We start from the raw sequence: 15,690 nt of genomic DNA on the forward strand, positions 1-15,690 counted from the left end.
GATTCAACTTAACACATGTATGTGTGTGGTAGACAAACTTTTTTTGGTTATTTCTCTGAATATTGTTGATTTTCATTTTTTTCTTTTTTTTCAAAACATCACATGATTGTTACAAAAATTTCCATTTATAGGAAGTGGAAAAAAAATAAGAAACTGCTGCCATGCTCCTACCCCCAACCCCTAGGTCCCCAGGGGAGTTTCCTGTGAACAGTTGATTCTCACCTCTCATTCCCTTCCTTCCTCTCTCTTTCTGTTTTTGAACTATGATCTTGCTATGTAGCCCAGACTGGCCTCAAACTCATGGTCCGTCTGTTTCTGTCTCCTGAGTATTGGGATGCCAGGCATACATCACTTTGCCCTATTTCCATCCTGCCTTTCCAGGTGACTCCCCTCCCCATTTTTCTTTCTCATGTAAATGATGCTGTAATATAAATTATTCAACTATACACATTAGAATCAGATATACCTGTCTTCCAATCCCAGCTCATAGTGAATCATTTGAGTGACCTTGGACAAGTTATTTTAACCATAGTGTGTGTGTGTGTGTGTGTGTGTGTGTGTGTGTGTGTGTGTGTGTTATCCGAGTAATAATAGTATCTGCCTTTTAGGATTCCGGAATATTTAATGAGATATTATAGGAAAAGCGTCCAGTAACCTGGTACATAGTAAGCAACACACACACAGTCTAGTGGCGCATAATGAGTCAGAGAGAAAGCATGGACTAGATCTTAGATCTTGAGGTTCTAACCTCCAGCTTCCCAACTTTGCCTTATATCTGTTTCTTACCCAGACAACCCCGCCCCAGGCACAAATGCACAGTATTTGCTAAATGAACATCTGCGGGTATGTGGGTCAAGGGTGGATCTAGGGAGCTGAAGTCTGCGGAGTTCTTGGGATGCCTGTCCTTGGACAATGCAGGCTTTTGCCCCGTGGGTTAGGAGAATGGGGACTGCAGGGCTGGCTGGACCAGCTGTTACCTCAGGGCTCCATGCCTGGACAGTTGAGCCTCTAGGGCAGGGACTAGGGCTCTCAGCTTAAAGGATCTTGGCTTAAAAGGAATGTGTAGTGGGCTGCCTCTGCTCAGGAGGGGCTAAAAAAAGCCTCGGCCTCCCCTGGGCTATGTGTGAGGGTTATCAAGGGCTCAAGTCAGCTCCTCTCTCTCTGGCTGCTCTGCACTTAGGAGAGGGTCTGTTTCCCTGCCCCTCTCTGGGTTTCCACCAATTGGCAGGAAAGATCAGTCTGCTCCAGAGGTGCAAGCTGTGAGGAGTGAGGTGTGTGCGGGGGTGGGGGGGGGTGAGGGGGGTGGGGGGTAGGGGGGTGGGGTGGGGGGGTGGGGGGTAGGGGGGTGGGGTGGGGGGTGGGGGGGGAGGGGACTGGTGGCCCCAAACTGGTGGCAATACTGAGATGCCAGCTGCGCCCTGCTGGTGTTTCTTCCTTTTATAGTCAGTGACAGTTGCTCCTGCTCTCACCAGCCCCTCTGTGGGGGCTCCTGCCCAGGATAAAAGCAGAAGGCGGCCTTCCAGTCTCCCATCTTCTCTCTCAGGACCTACCGCTCTTCTTTTGGCCCCTTTTTAGGTCCCACCTCCACTGGAGACCCCAAGACAGCATGCCTCCCAAGAAGCCTGAGCCCAAGAAGGAGGCTGCCAAGCCAGCCACAGCCCCTGCTCCAGCCCCGGCCCCGGCTCCTGAGCCCCTCAAGGACTCTGCCTTTGACCCTAAGAGTGTGAAGGTGAGTGACGCTCAGCCCACTGGGTAGGGGTAGAGATGACAGGGTCCTATTTTCTCTGTTGCTGAGAGATCTGAGTCTCTCAGGCCAGACAAAGGACCATGGCATCCATGCCCTAGGTCATAGCTCCAAAGGCCAGTAGAACCAGAACTAGACTTAGGTTAGAGGCTTTCTGTTTTAACAACAGATATAGCAAAGAGGCTCAGCTAGACCACCCCCGATTAGTCCAGCAGGATCCAAAATGGTGGCGGGTGCACCCAACCAGCCAGCTTTTGTAAAACATAGTGTGGGGCAACCATAGCGAAGCAAAGACCGGCCTTTACCTAAAGGGGATCAGGAATATATCTTTCACAACTTACTATTTTATTCTCTGTGTATAGATGTTTCACCTACATGCATGTCTGTGTAACGCATACACACAGTGCCCGTGGAGGCCAGAAGAGAGCGTTGGATCCGTCAGAACTGGAGTTACAGATTGGGAGATGCCATGTGGGTGCTGGGGATCAAACCTTAGTTCTCTGGAAAAACAGCTAGTACTCTTGACTGCTGAATTCTCTTTCCAGCTCTGAGAGGTGGAACATTCTTATGAGAAATAGACACATAATGGGAACTGGTGGTACATCCGGGAATGGGTGTGAGCAGCCAGGGAGGACGCTTGTGTGCTGGGGCATGGGAGGCTTCATTCACAAATATACTCTTGGGAAGGGAGGTAGAGAAGATAAGAGCAGCCTGGGGCCTTCTCTTTTTCTTTCCCTTACACTGATGGGCCACTCTTTTGTGGCCCCAGCCTGAGTGGCTTACTCCTGGCCGAGACCTCTCTAACTTGGTGAGGGAGCTGGGCCTGCTTTCTTTAGTCTCCCAGTTTTAGGCCCGCTTTGTCTTGTTCTCTTCTCTGGAGCTGGTGTGAGCCCCGTGACTGACTTAGTCATTTTAGGCCTCCCAGCAATCTGGCCCAGCTGCTGAAGGAATGAACCAGGAAGGGCTGGGCCTGGGAAGGAGGGGGTCCGAAGCTTCTAGAAAGGAGCAGTTTGAAGACTTGACACCAGATTGGGAGAGGTCAAGTGCCTCCTGGTATGAAGGGCTATTAATATCAGGTCTGGAGTGATCCCCCCACCCCCGCCCCCAGGGCAGGGGAATCTCACAGGGCGAGGCTGGGGTGATGAGGAGGACAAGACAAGTTTCTGTGACACACAGGCAGAGACCCTGAACCCAAGGCTCTAACTGTGTGGGCCTCCATAGTCTTTTCAGGATCGAGCTCACTTAAGACACATCATACAATGCTGTGCCAAGGGGTGGAGAGCCTGTTAGCCCTACCAGGGGTTTAGCAGGATCCATCTGTCAAAGAGATGAAGGAGTTGCCCCATGCCTGGACTGGTTGTGTGGCTCCTTGTGGGGAAACCCCCGATAGTCCCCGGAGGCTTTCTGCATCTTCTGTCTTTCCTGAAAGCTGACCATCTGTGTCCCCAGGAGCCTTTATTTCTGGTTTGTCTGATAAAACGCCATGCCTGGTGCTCGTTGTCTGAACAACAGCTGCCCCGTGGCGTCAAATGAGCACGCTTCCCTTTCATCTCTCACTTCCCTCCACTCAGGCACCTCTCCTGATTTCCCGTCCTTTGAACGGGAGAAAGAAGTCAGCGTTAGTCATGGGAGCCATTCCCCATTCACACAGCACCCAGTGTCTGGTTTATAAGATCCCCTGACCCAAGTGAGAGCAGAGGTAAACCTGAGCCCATGGCGTCACGATGACCACGGGGTCAGGCTGAGTGCTTCTGTCTTGGTTTCTTTCACGTGTCTGCTCCTGGGGCAAAAAGCTTCGCAAAGCAAGGCAAGCATTGCTTTTCCTCGTGGGGGGTGGAGGGTGCTTTTCTTTTCCTCATTTACCGCCATGCTTTGCAAAACCTCTCCTGGCCATAGTTCCCCGGCTGAGCCCCTGTCAGTTCTGGAGAGGAGGCAGGGTGAATGCCCCAGGGGTGGCACCCGGCACCACTAAGGAAGGGAAGACCTGGCTAGAGTGGAGTGGGGAAGGACGTCATCGAAATGACATCCAAGATTGTTAAAGTGATGACTCATACTTGGTCATCTTAGTTCATTTTTCAGAACGTCCCACCCAGGTACTCAGAGTTGTACAACCATGTGTGTTAGCGGTTGGGCACCCCGAATCCATTTCTTCATTCAACACGATATTTTTGAGTACCTACTATGCACCAAACACTTTAGTGATAATATCACCGGGGCTGGGTGGGGGCAGGGACCTGGTTTTAATGAGACAGGCCCAGATAAGCAGTGACAAAGAATCTAGGCACCTGTGACTTACTAGAGTGCCTAGGAGGAAGGTGGTGTGGGACGGAGGAAGGGAAAGCTTCATTCGGTGAGGTGCGGGCCGTCCCAGAATGAGCAGCAGTGAGCACTCAAAGCCACAGGAGGCACATCTAGTCAGGGCAGTGTGACTAGTGAGAACCTGGGGTGGCGGCTTCTCCAGGGCTCTCTAGGAGGAGAAGGAGTTTACTGTTGGCCCAAAGAGATTGCAATGCAGGTCACCATAGGCTCTAGGACTGTGTAGATAGATAACTTCCCTTTATTTTTTTCCTCTTGATGGCAATTTTTTTAAAGATTTATTTACAGGTATGAGTGTCTTGTCTGTATGTATGTATGTGTACCGTGTGCGTGGCTGTCGAAGAGAGCACTGGAACCCTTGGCACTGGAGTGGCAGATGGTAGTGAGTTGTCATGTAGGTGCTAGGAACTGAACGTGGGTCCCCTTCAAGAGCAACAGTGGCTCTTAGCTGTGGAACCCTTTCAGGAGCTCTACCCTTTCACTTACCTTCCTGGTTTTGAGAGCGCTTTGCAGGCTGCATTATTTCCTCGATCTCCAGCTTTGGCCCATTCATCAGGAGACTGGTTTACACTCCGTCCGGTGTCCTTCCCTCTTCATCAGTGGCCGTCTGGAGGTGACCAGACTTCCTTTTGGGAGCCATTAGCTGTCCCTGCGCTCACTCCTGTGTTTCTTCCCTACAGATAGACTTCAGTGCCGACCAGATCGAAGGTGAGTGCGAACACCCCCACGTTCTCTTGCACTTTCCAGAGAAGGAGTAGTGGTCCTTGGTTGTAACGGTAGTTATTATCATCCCAGCAGGCCTTTATATGGATCTTGGGCACTTTATATGGATCAAGTCACTTGATTCTTCGAACAGTCCTATGAGGTGTAGTAGCTACCACTGCCCCCGCGTAACAGGTAGTAAAAATGAGGCTTAGAGAATTTGGGTGTCTTGTCCGTTCTCACATGGTTGGCAGAGGTGGATCCAGGATTCAGATTTGGGTGTCTTATTCTAGACCTTTGTTTTCAGCTGTCCTTTCAGAGTGCTTGAGATAGAGTTGATACTCAGTGTCAAGTGATGCTGATGTCTTTACCTCTCCTCCATCCCCCCTAATCTGTCAAGACATCTGGAAGTTGTAAACAGAGGTGGAGCTTTCTGTCCCTTATGCTTGATTATACCCAGCAATTGCTTCCCAAATGACCACTCTCAGGCTTACGTTAATTATAAAAACTTGGCTGATGGCTCAGGCTTATTACTAGCTAGCTCTTACATTTAACTCAACCCATATTTTATTTATTTATTTATTTATTTATTTATTTATTTATTTATTTATTTATTATGTATACAGTGTTCTGCCTGTGTGTACACCTGCACTGCAGGCCAGAAGAGGGCACCAGATCCCATTACAAGTGGTTGTGAGCCACGGTGTGTGTTCTGGGAATTGAACTCAGGACCTTTGGAAAAGCAGCCAGTGCACTTAACCTCTGAGCCATCTCTCCAGCCCCCATAGTTCTTATCTATGCTTTGCCACGTGGTATGTGGCATGTTACCTCATTTTCTACATGTCTTGCTTCCTCGGTGCCTGGCTGTCGTCTCTCTCACTCTGCCCTCCTTCTTCCCATCATTCTCAGTTTGGCTTTCCCACCTAACTTCCTGCCCAGCTACCAGCCAATCAGTGTTTTATTAAACCAATTCAAGTGACAAATCTTTACAGTGTACAAGAGGGTTATTTCACAGCAGGAAGTCCTTCTTTCTGTTCTTGATACTGGCAACACTCTTTAGCTTATGGGCACTCCCTCCTTCATCATGAAGTAAGTCTGTGACATGCTCACCCTCCCTGGTGGCAGAGCCAGTGGTGACTCGCAGGTACACTAGTCTATCTGTGGTCTCTGTCACCAAATCTTCTCATTTTCAATAGGGACAATTTATATTTTCTCAATCTTATATAAAGTGTCAGTAAATGCAACTTTAGGATAAATCTCAAGGGGTTGGAGAGCTGGCTCAGTGGTTACAAGTGTGTACTGTTCTTGCAGAAGATCTGAGTTCATGTCCCAGAGCAGTTCACAACCACCTGTAACTTCAGCTCCTGCACTCACATGCACCCCCTATACATAATTAATTAAAAATAAAATAAACCTTAAAGGAAGAGAAAGCTTGGGACTTCTGACACGCGGATGTACTTAAATAATCAGAGACCTTCATGTTGTTTACATTTGATGTGCATTAGCATCTTTTCTCCAGACAGCCTTCCTAGCACTGTGTGAAAGCATGCCCACATTTGGGCTGTAAGATTAATGATAGTTCTTGTCAATTTCCCTCCAAGAAAGTGGTATCAGTTTACTCACACACAGAACATGAGAACTGACACATGTGTTTTGGACCTATGACAGGAATCTGTTTCTGTCATACGCCATGGAGACTCACGGTCAGGGAACAGTTTGGTAGACACCATGAAATTCTTAGTGCTTTCTAGTTAACACATGTGTCTGTAGCTATGTCAACCCCACAGCACCAGCGAGGACTAGAAACTCACTCAATAACCAGAGTCTTCCATTTCCCAAGGAAAACCATGGCGGAAAGCTCACCAAGACGCTGGTTGAGTTCTACTCTCCCTGAAGTTTTCAGGTTGGGGTTTAGCTCTTTGTAACCTTTCACACCCTGACTCTGAAGCTGCTTCTCTTCATTGTAGACAGATGGTTCCTGTCCCGACCGCCCAGTCCCAAATAAACACACAGAGACTTATATGAATTATAAATGCTTGGCCAATAGCTCAGGCTTATTACTAATTAGCTCTTAGATTTTTAAGTTAACCCTTATTCCTTATTTACACTCTGCTACATAGCTGTTCATCTCCTGCACCCTCTGCACCTGGAAGCCTACTCTCTGACTCTGCCCTTCCTCTTCCCAGAATTTTCTTAGTCTGGCTCTAGAGCTCAATCTCTTCCTTTCCAGCTATCAGCCAATCAGCTTTTTATTAGCAAATGAGAGTAATACATATTCATAGTGTAGAAAAGAATTGTTCCACAACACTTCATGTTGGATTACAATGGTTTCTCCTTTAAGTTTCATCCCTATTGTCTCTCCATGTGCTTTTTGGTGAAGCTGTGGCTACTGGTGAGTGATTTTCTTTCTTTTTTTTTCTTAAGATAGGGTCTTAATTAACCCAGCCTGGCTGCAAATTCACTTTTAACTGACAATGGCCTTGAACTTCTGATTCTCCTGCCTCTACCTCCCAAATGCTGGAGTTATAAGTGTGTATGACCACACCTGGTGTATGGGGTGCTGGGGATTGAACCCAGGACTTCACCCATGCTAGGCAAGCTCTCTACTGACTGTGCCACATCCCCAGCCCCAGCTGATGGTTTTGTTGTGTTATGATGAGAACATTCTTTGGGAATCAGGGGACTATTTTATTATCACCAGCTCCTCCACTACGAGCCATAAGGTGTTGTTCACTCCCCTGTCTTCTTCCAAGTTCATTTTATGTTTGTGTGCATGCATATGCACTCATGGAGGTCAGAAGCAGGCATCAGATCTCTTGAAGCTGAATTTACAGGCTTTTGTGAGCTGCCTGATGTGGGTGTTGGGTTTCAAACCTTGGCTGATAGAGCATTAAGCACTCTTAACCACTGAGCCACCTTCCAGCCCCGTAGTCACTTCTACAAAACTTAATTTTCTTTTATTCAAAGTGAGGATATTTGGTTCTGTTCAGTTCTGAAATTTTGTGACTATTCAGCATCTTGTCTACATCCACCCTTCATCTATCTGGAGCTAGTTACCACATTGTTCTGAGCTTTGTATTTTCTGGGTGCTATGGCTCCAATTTCCTTATTACACCCCCCCCCCCATAGGAAGTTCCAGCTGTTGACTTCTCTGATCCCTTGCCAGATTTGCATAACCTTCTAGAACAGGGCTTCCACAGCGCGGCTCTTTGCTGCCCCATCAGTTACAGCAGTCTGCTGTCACTTGCGGTTGTCCACTCCTTTGTCCACGGCATGAGGGGACTTAAGTGCCACTGCCAGTTCATATTATTCTGATAAAATAATTGAATCCAAATTGGTGGAGAATTAGTCAGACATGTCTATAATCCTGGTATTTGGGAGGTGGAGACAGGGGGATCAGGAGCACCAGGTTATCCTCTGCTACACAGCACATTTGGGGTCAACCAGGACTACATGAGACCTTGTCTCACAGAAACAAAAGCAAGCAAACCGATGAAGAGTTAAGGCTATTTACAGAGGGCCCAGGGGTGTCTCCATTTGACTTTGCCCCTTAGCTGCCTACTCTGCAAACTTCAAGGTACCAGGTCTTTCTTGTACTGAGCTAGCCCCAGAGGCAGGAGACAAGAACCTTGGTCTGTTCCCTCCCTCTGTGAGCCACACCCTTGGCACAATTTATGCTCCCACCAGCCACACATGCAGGTAGACATTGTGTCCTCAGTTAAAGCTAAGACCTACAAAAGTGTCAGTTTACCAAAAGCTACCAGTGGTTCAGTGGTTCAGTGGCAGGCCTGGTGTGGTCTGACTATGGCCCCAATGTCACCTTGTCTGGCTCTGGAGCTCTTGCAGTTGGGAACAGGCGGTCCTGATAATAGCTGACCACCTCCCAGGACACTCAGTGACAGGGATAATGGGCAGAGCAGGAGGGAGCTGAGACCCAGCCTGGCTTTCCTACTCTCCTAGGCAGAGCCAAACTGAAAATCTGGAAAGCCTCATTCCTGGCAATGATAAGATGTGGGGTGGGGAGAAATAGGGAACTAGCCAATCCTGTAACTGACTGGGAGAAGGGATCCCGAGACCAGTGCTAGGACAAGTCATGGGGTCCCCAGGTGACTTTGCTTGTCAGAAGATGGGGTAAAAGTAGTTTCCAAGGACAGCTGGAAGAGTGAGTGGCTCAAGGGAACTGCTACGTCCTTTAACTACTCCATTGAGGAAGCACAGCCACTGCCTTCTCCTGGGACAGGGGGCTGTAGCTGGCTGGGTGTCTCTCTGCAGAGTTCAAAGAGGCCTTTTCGTTGTTTGACCGAACTCCGACTGGAGAGATGAAGATCACCTTTGGGCAGTGTGGGGACGTGCTGCGGGCCCTGGGCCAGAACCCCACCAATGCAGAGGTGCTACGTGTTTTGGGCAAACCCAAGCCTGAAGGTTAGTGTTGGATTAATGTTTAGATATTTCAGCACCCATACAGAACGGTCTAATAACTGGACCCAGTGCAGAGTTCCAAGGACACTAGTTTTTTTTCCAGTTCTGTTGGCCCATCCCTGTGACTCTGCCTGTCACATGTGAAGTGGCTCACTCCAAGCCCTGGGTGGTGTCAGGGCTGGGAAGAGGCCTCTTGACCCTCTCCTCCCCTGAGCATCGACTCAAGCGGTGTTCTCTGTCTGCCCTCATGCCCTTTGGAAGAGATGAGTTCCAAGACACTGGACTTCGAGATGTTCCTGCCCATCCTGCAGCACATCTCCCGCAACAAGGAGCAGGGTACCTATGAGGACTTCGTGGAGGGGCTGCGGGTCTTCGACAAAGAGAGCAATGGCACCGTCATGGGGGCTGAACTTCGGCACGTCCTCGCTACTCTGGGTATGTCAGCAGAGATGAAAGTAGCCGAAGGATAAGAGGGGCCGAGGGGCGTCTGGTGGGGTGTGTCTAAGGGTCCCTGTATCTGGCAAACCCTAATCCATGGCCTCTTTCCCTGGTAGCTATGGGAACCCCTCACCCCATCTACCCCAGGAACTGGGTTTGCCCAGCAAGTACCAGGGGCTGGGAGAAGAGAACAGCTGGCAGAGAAGGGGTTACTCTGAGTCTGCCATGGCCTCGGGGCTGCTTTCCTTACCTTCACCGTTGCTGCTGTGCCCTGAGATACTCGATCCCACCTTCCAGAGCTTTTGCTGAGGCTTGGCACTAACCATTTCTCAGATCCAGGGTGGACTTTCAGCCTTCTGAGTGCTTCTGTTTTCCTTCCCGTTCTCTGCTACTTGTCGTTCCGACCCCATTCCCACACCCCACACAGGAGAGAAGATGAGTGAGGCGGAGGTGGAACAGCTGTTGTCTGGGCAGGAGGATGCAAATGGCTGCATCAATTATGAAGGTACGGTCCTTCTTTGCTTCCCAGGGTGCCCCGGGTAAGAGAGCGGGGTGGGATGGGATGGGCCAGCCCAGAGGCTGCAGGATGTGTGTCTCAGATGGGCTGTGGCAGATTCTCACTGGGTGCTGTCTTTTTTCCATCTTAAGAGTGAATATCTGATATATAATGGAAGGGGCATCAAAATACATCTGTATTACTATTATTGTGTGTGTATCTATGATTTGAATGTTGGTATGGGCACACATGTGTGTTCAGAGGTCAGAAGACAATTTTCAGGAAACAATACTTCCTTCTACCACTGGTTCCTGGGGACTGGACTCAGGTCATCAGGGTTTTGTGACAAGACTTTTTACCCACTGATCCATCTCATTGGCCCAGGACCTTGACAGCTCTGTGATAAACCGTGTGTGTGACTTTGATCAAGCCACCATGTCTGAGCCTCAGATGGGGGGTGGGTGTGCAGATGCCTTTCGTAAGTTGTGGGGATCTACAGTGTAGTGATGGTGTAGTAGTTCATGTCATCTGTCTAATGTCAGCACAGAGGGGACACATCGCAGAGTTCAGGTCTCTTCCCTCTTCTGCCTTCTCCACAAACCCTCTCGGAAGAGACTTCCCACCTGCAGAAAGGGCATGGCAAGGTTGGAAGTGTGGGCGACAGGAAGCGGTGGAGAGGAGGGCAGATCTCCGAGGGGGACTCTATGGCTGATTCTCGATTTCTTTCCTTAGCCTTTGTCAAGCACATCATGTCCGGGTAAAGCCAGATTTCTCCAGGGTGAGTTCTGCCTCTTCCTCAAGGTCCTTTCTGGGTTCAAAGGGTTTTATGGATACACCACATGCCCTAGAAGTCTTCTGTGACAGGTCTGTGGAGCCAAGATAGGAGGGCAGCCTGGGGCTACCAGCTTGCGCTGGCTCATGTCTCTCCTGCCCCACCTCTTGCCCCCTCGTCTTTTGCCTGGTCTTAGTTAGCATTTCTGTTGCTGTGGTAAACACCACGACCAACTGCAGCTTGCGAAGGAAAGGGTTTATTCAGCTTACAACTCTCAGATCACACTCCATCACTGAGGTAAGTCAGGGCAGGAACTCAATGTGCAGAAACCCAGAGGCAGGAACTGCAGCAGAGGCCATGGAGGAACACTGCCCACTGGCTTGCTGCTCATGGCTTGCTTGGCCCGCTTTCTTACACAGTTCGGGGTGTCCAGAGGTGGCACTTCCCCAAGTGGACTGGGACTTTGCACATCAATCATTAGTCAAAAAACCAAGCCAAACCACAACAAAAAAACCCTACTGACTTGCCTACAGGCACTCTGAAGGAGGCATTTTCTCAACTGAGGTTCTTCTTCTCTGATAACTCATGTTGGCAAAACAACAACAACAAAAACAAACCCCCCAACAAACAAACAAATAGAAAGCCAACCAGGACATACCCTGTTTTTACCTTTACTGTTATACCCTCTTGCCTCTCCCTAGGTCTTTCAGGCCTGTGACCAGCACAGGCTCCTGGGTGTGACAAAGCCCCACCCCAAGTTGAAATCCCTGGCTTATGCCTCTTTACTTCAAACCCTTGGTGTAGGGCCCTCCCCATGATGTGGGGTTGTGATAAGGGCATGGGATGTGGGAGGGTGACATGCTTTCTTTATCTAGCACTTTTTTTTTTCAGGTGCTTGTCCCTGAGTGAGCAAGGGAGAGACCCATGGTGGCTGTCACAGAATCTTGGACTCACACCACGTCACAGCTCTATAATCTCTCAGACCTACAACCCTCCCTGCAAATAAAGAGCCCAGCACCGAGTCTCACCAATCCCTGGGCTGTTTTTAAAACCTATTAGTGGAGTTAATTTGTGTGTGCATGTGATAATGTCACCCAAGGCCTTGTGTTCTTGAGAAATGAGTTGGATCTGGGAACAGGGAGACTAGGACAAAAGGCCAAGGATCTAGGAATAGTGGCATCAGACACATGAGGGAGAGGCCTTTGAAGGGCCTGCAGCTTGAGGACGCAGGGGTCTCACCTCCACAAAGCTCTGTCTCCACTCTGTCACCCTTAGGCAGAAGGTGGGAAAAGGAACACCCGGGACTGCCAGGATCCCTCACAGAGTCCTGGCTTCACACACCTGTGATCCCAGTGGTGGAGAGGTTGAGGCAGGAAGATCAGATCATGTTGAGCTACACAGTGAGTTTGAGGCCATCCTGGGCTACATGTACCCATGGGCTACAGCCTGCTTCAAAAGAAAGTATTAGTCAATACTTGCTTAGTATGTATAATTACCTTAGATCCCCAGTGCTTTAAAAAATGTGATTAAACACTTAGAATACAGACTTTAGAATGCTAACCATTTTTCAGTCAATTCAGTAGTTGTCTTAGTTATTATTTCTGTTGCTGTGAAGAGACACCATGACCACAGCAACTCTTATAAAGGAAAACACTTAATGGGGTGGCTTACAGTTTCAGAGGTTTAATCCATTATCATCATGGTAAGACATGGTGGTGTGTAGGCAGACATGATGTTGGAGTGGAGAGTCCTACATCTTGACTCATAGGCAACAAGAAGTGGCCTATTTCACTGGGCATGACTTGAGCATATATGAGACCTCAAAGCCCGCCCCCACAGTGACACACTTCCTCCAACAAAGCCACACCTCCTAATAGTGCCACTCCCTATAGGTTTATGGGGACCAATTATATTCAAACTACCACAGTAGTGTTAAGAATATTCACACTGTGGGGCTGAAGAGATGACTCAGTGGTCAAGAGCTTGCTGCTCATTCAGAGGACCCAGAATTTGTTTCCCAGACCCCATATCCAGACCTTCAAAACCACTTATTTATTTATTTATTTATTTATTTATTTATTTATTTATTTATTTTCTTTTTGGTTTTTCGAGACAAGGTTTCTCTGTGTAGTTTTGGTGCTTTTCCTGGATCTCGCTCTGTAGACCAGGCTGGCCTCGAACTCACAGAGATCCCCCTGCCTCTGCCTCCTGAGCGCTGGGATTAAAGGCGTGCACCACCACCGCCTGGTGTCACAACCACTTTAAACTCCAGCTCCAGGGGATCCAATGCCATTTTCTAACTTCTGAGGATACATCCATGCACACACATACACACACACACACACCACACACACACACACACACACACACACACACACACACAGAGAGAGAGAGAGAGAGAGAGAGAGAGAGAGAGAGAGAGAGAGAGAGAGAGAGAGATTTGTGAGTTTGGGGCTAGCCTGGGCTGCATAGTTCCAGGACAACCAGGGTTACAGGACAACCCTGTTACAAAAACAGAACAAAACCCCCCAAACGCCCAAACTAACCCAAAAGGAAAGAAATCTTTAAAACCTTTAAAAACCAAACAGCAACAAACAATAACTAAACAAACAAACAACCAGACAAGAGATGGAAGAGCATTCATTCTTCTCTTTCCCAGCGAGGTCCAGGGCTGGTGGCACTAAATCCCACAGGAACTCAAGCCCCTTTTATACTGTCTCCTCATGTGTGAGCTGTCTGGTGATCTAAGATGGCCGCTTCTTCTCGGCCATCTTGTCCACTGAGGAGAGTTCAGGAGCATTTCCTTCTCAGTTAACGTCTTCAGGAACTGGCAAGACCAATACATCACCTTTGTGGTGTTGGGGCCTTATTTATGTGAAGACAGAAGAAATTCCTGTCCTTTTACCTCAATGGGGGAGATGTAAGGAAGGCTCTGGCTTGGGACCCAACCTATGGATTGACGGGAAGTGATGGGTCACAGGGCAGCTGCTATGAGGAAGGAAGAATGGCTGAGTGTGTCCATAAGGCCAAGCTCTCTGCCACCCAGGGTCTAAGACGGTAAACAAAGTTCCCACTTCAGGTTTCCATGGAGCTGTCTGCTCCCAGTCGGAGAGGAAGGGCAGCTTTGCGGGAACTTCCCCTTGTCAGAGGGAATGAGCTGGAGGCAGTGAGCAGAGACTGGCTTGGAGCAGGCCCGCTCACCTCTTCCCAACTCTGCACCAAACTTCTGATCCAGCCCACAGTCTCTACTACCTGTGGGGAGAAGATGAGAAAAGTGGACCTTAGAGATGAGGTGATCAAGAAGCAGCGTCCTTCGAGCACAAAGGCAAACTTCGGAGAGAGTAAAAAACACCATTAATGTCCTGAACACCTGCCCTGTGCCTGTACCCTCACCGAGCAAATCACTGGCATTCCCAGCAAGCCAGGAGGTGGGAGTTACTGTCCCCATTCAAGAACATTAAAATATAATGGTAATAATAATAAGGGCTGGGAATATAGCCCAGCGGTGAGCTCTTATCTGGCACCTGTGGTTCAATTCCCATCAATAACAACAGCAACAGAAATGTCCAAATACTTTTGGGTTGGTTATGTGGTTCATGTTAATTGTCAACTTGACACAATCTGTAGTCACACAGGAAGGGAGTCTCGATGAGGGATTGTCTAGATTAGTTTGGCTTGTGGGCTTGTCTGGATTATCTTGATTAATTAACTGAGGTGTGCTGACTGTGGGTGGCACCGTTCCCTAGGTAGAGAATTCTGGATTGTATAAGAGTGGAGAAAGCCAGCAGAAGGCAACTTGACAAACATATCATATCTTTTTAGTGCAATGACAGCTGTAGCATCCTCTTTAGGGCCTGTGATCTCCCCAGCCATGGACTTTGGGCCAGGTTTATAGAACCAGATGTGAAGTCTGGTACTTCACTTCTTGTGGAGCGGGTCTCAGACTTGCTACTATTGTGGAGGGGGCACATCTTTCCTGGCTGATCAGTAGAATAGCAACATTAAAATTATTCTAACCCTTCAAGATCTGAGTCAGACTTGGCTCTTCCCTGTTCCTTCCCCCCAGTGTCATAGATAAACACTCCCCTTAAAACTGAGGTCTCAGCTTATTCTCCCGAACAGAGTCACTAGGTTGAGAGCTGAAGATGTCAGAACTAGAGACCTTTCGATTTCTGGTGTCACATAATCCTGAAGGCAGTGTTTTAGCACAGTGCCACCATGTGTCTGGTATCCTGCAAAAACTCTGGTTACTGGGGCATTTAAGGTAACCATAGTGTGTTGGTGATGGCTGGAGGTGCCATGTCCAGTTCTCACCACTAGATGGTGGGATTGCAACAGTGTGCCTCCATAGCCCCAAGTATGACATGAAGTTCATAGCCTCGGCTGGCAGAAATTTCAGAAGTCATTTAGCTAATCTTTGGGCATTTATACACATGGAGATCTTGTTTATTTTAAAAGGAGCACAGCAATTAGTTAGCCTGCAAGCTTCATTACAAGGTTTTGCAATGAGGGTCACAGAGAGGACATTGTGGTGGAAATATGGATTCCCGGCATGACCCAGTTTGACTCCTAAATCATGAACCCACTTTGCCTTAGTCCCATAGCTTGTAAGGTAAGAGGGTAGGTAATCACACTTAATTAACTGTGTGTGTGTGTGTGTGTGTGTGTGTGTGTGTGTGTGTGTGTGTGCATCTAGGGGTGTCAGATTCCCCTGGATCTGGAGTTACAGGCAGTTGTGAGCCATCTGAGACGCTGCAGGGAACTGAGTTCAGGAAGAACAGCAAACACTCTTTTTTTTTTTTT

The 15,690-nt window shown here is 48.5% G+C and overlaps 1 protein-coding gene across 1 annotated transcript in view; it reads left to right on the forward strand.

Moving 5' to 3' along the window:
• The window catches only part of Myl4 (myosin light chain 4), a 40,399-nt gene extending 28,457 nt beyond the window's left edge, over positions 1-11,942 (forward strand). The window contains exons 3-9 of the mRNA XM_059271946.1: positions 1,576-1,729; positions 4,741-4,768; positions 9,035-9,184; positions 9,443-9,616; positions 10,047-10,124; positions 10,848-10,893; positions 11,779-11,942. Coding sequence (XP_059127929.1) covers positions 1,576-1,729; positions 4,741-4,768; positions 9,035-9,184; positions 9,443-9,616; positions 10,047-10,124; positions 10,848-10,876 — 613 coding nt within the window. The 3' untranslated portion in view covers positions 10,877-10,893; positions 11,779-11,942. The remainder of the gene's footprint in view (positions 1-1,575; positions 1,730-4,740; positions 4,769-9,034; positions 9,185-9,442; positions 9,617-10,046; positions 10,125-10,847; positions 10,894-11,778) is intronic.
• Positions 11,943-15,690: the final 3,748 nt, after the last annotated feature.

This window comes from Peromyscus eremicus, chromosome 8a, assembly GCF_949786415.1.
Source record: "Peromyscus eremicus chromosome 8a, PerEre_H2_v1, whole genome shotgun sequence".
In the NCBI taxonomy this organism is placed as follows: domain Eukaryota; kingdom Metazoa; phylum Chordata; class Mammalia; order Rodentia; family Cricetidae; genus Peromyscus; species Peromyscus eremicus.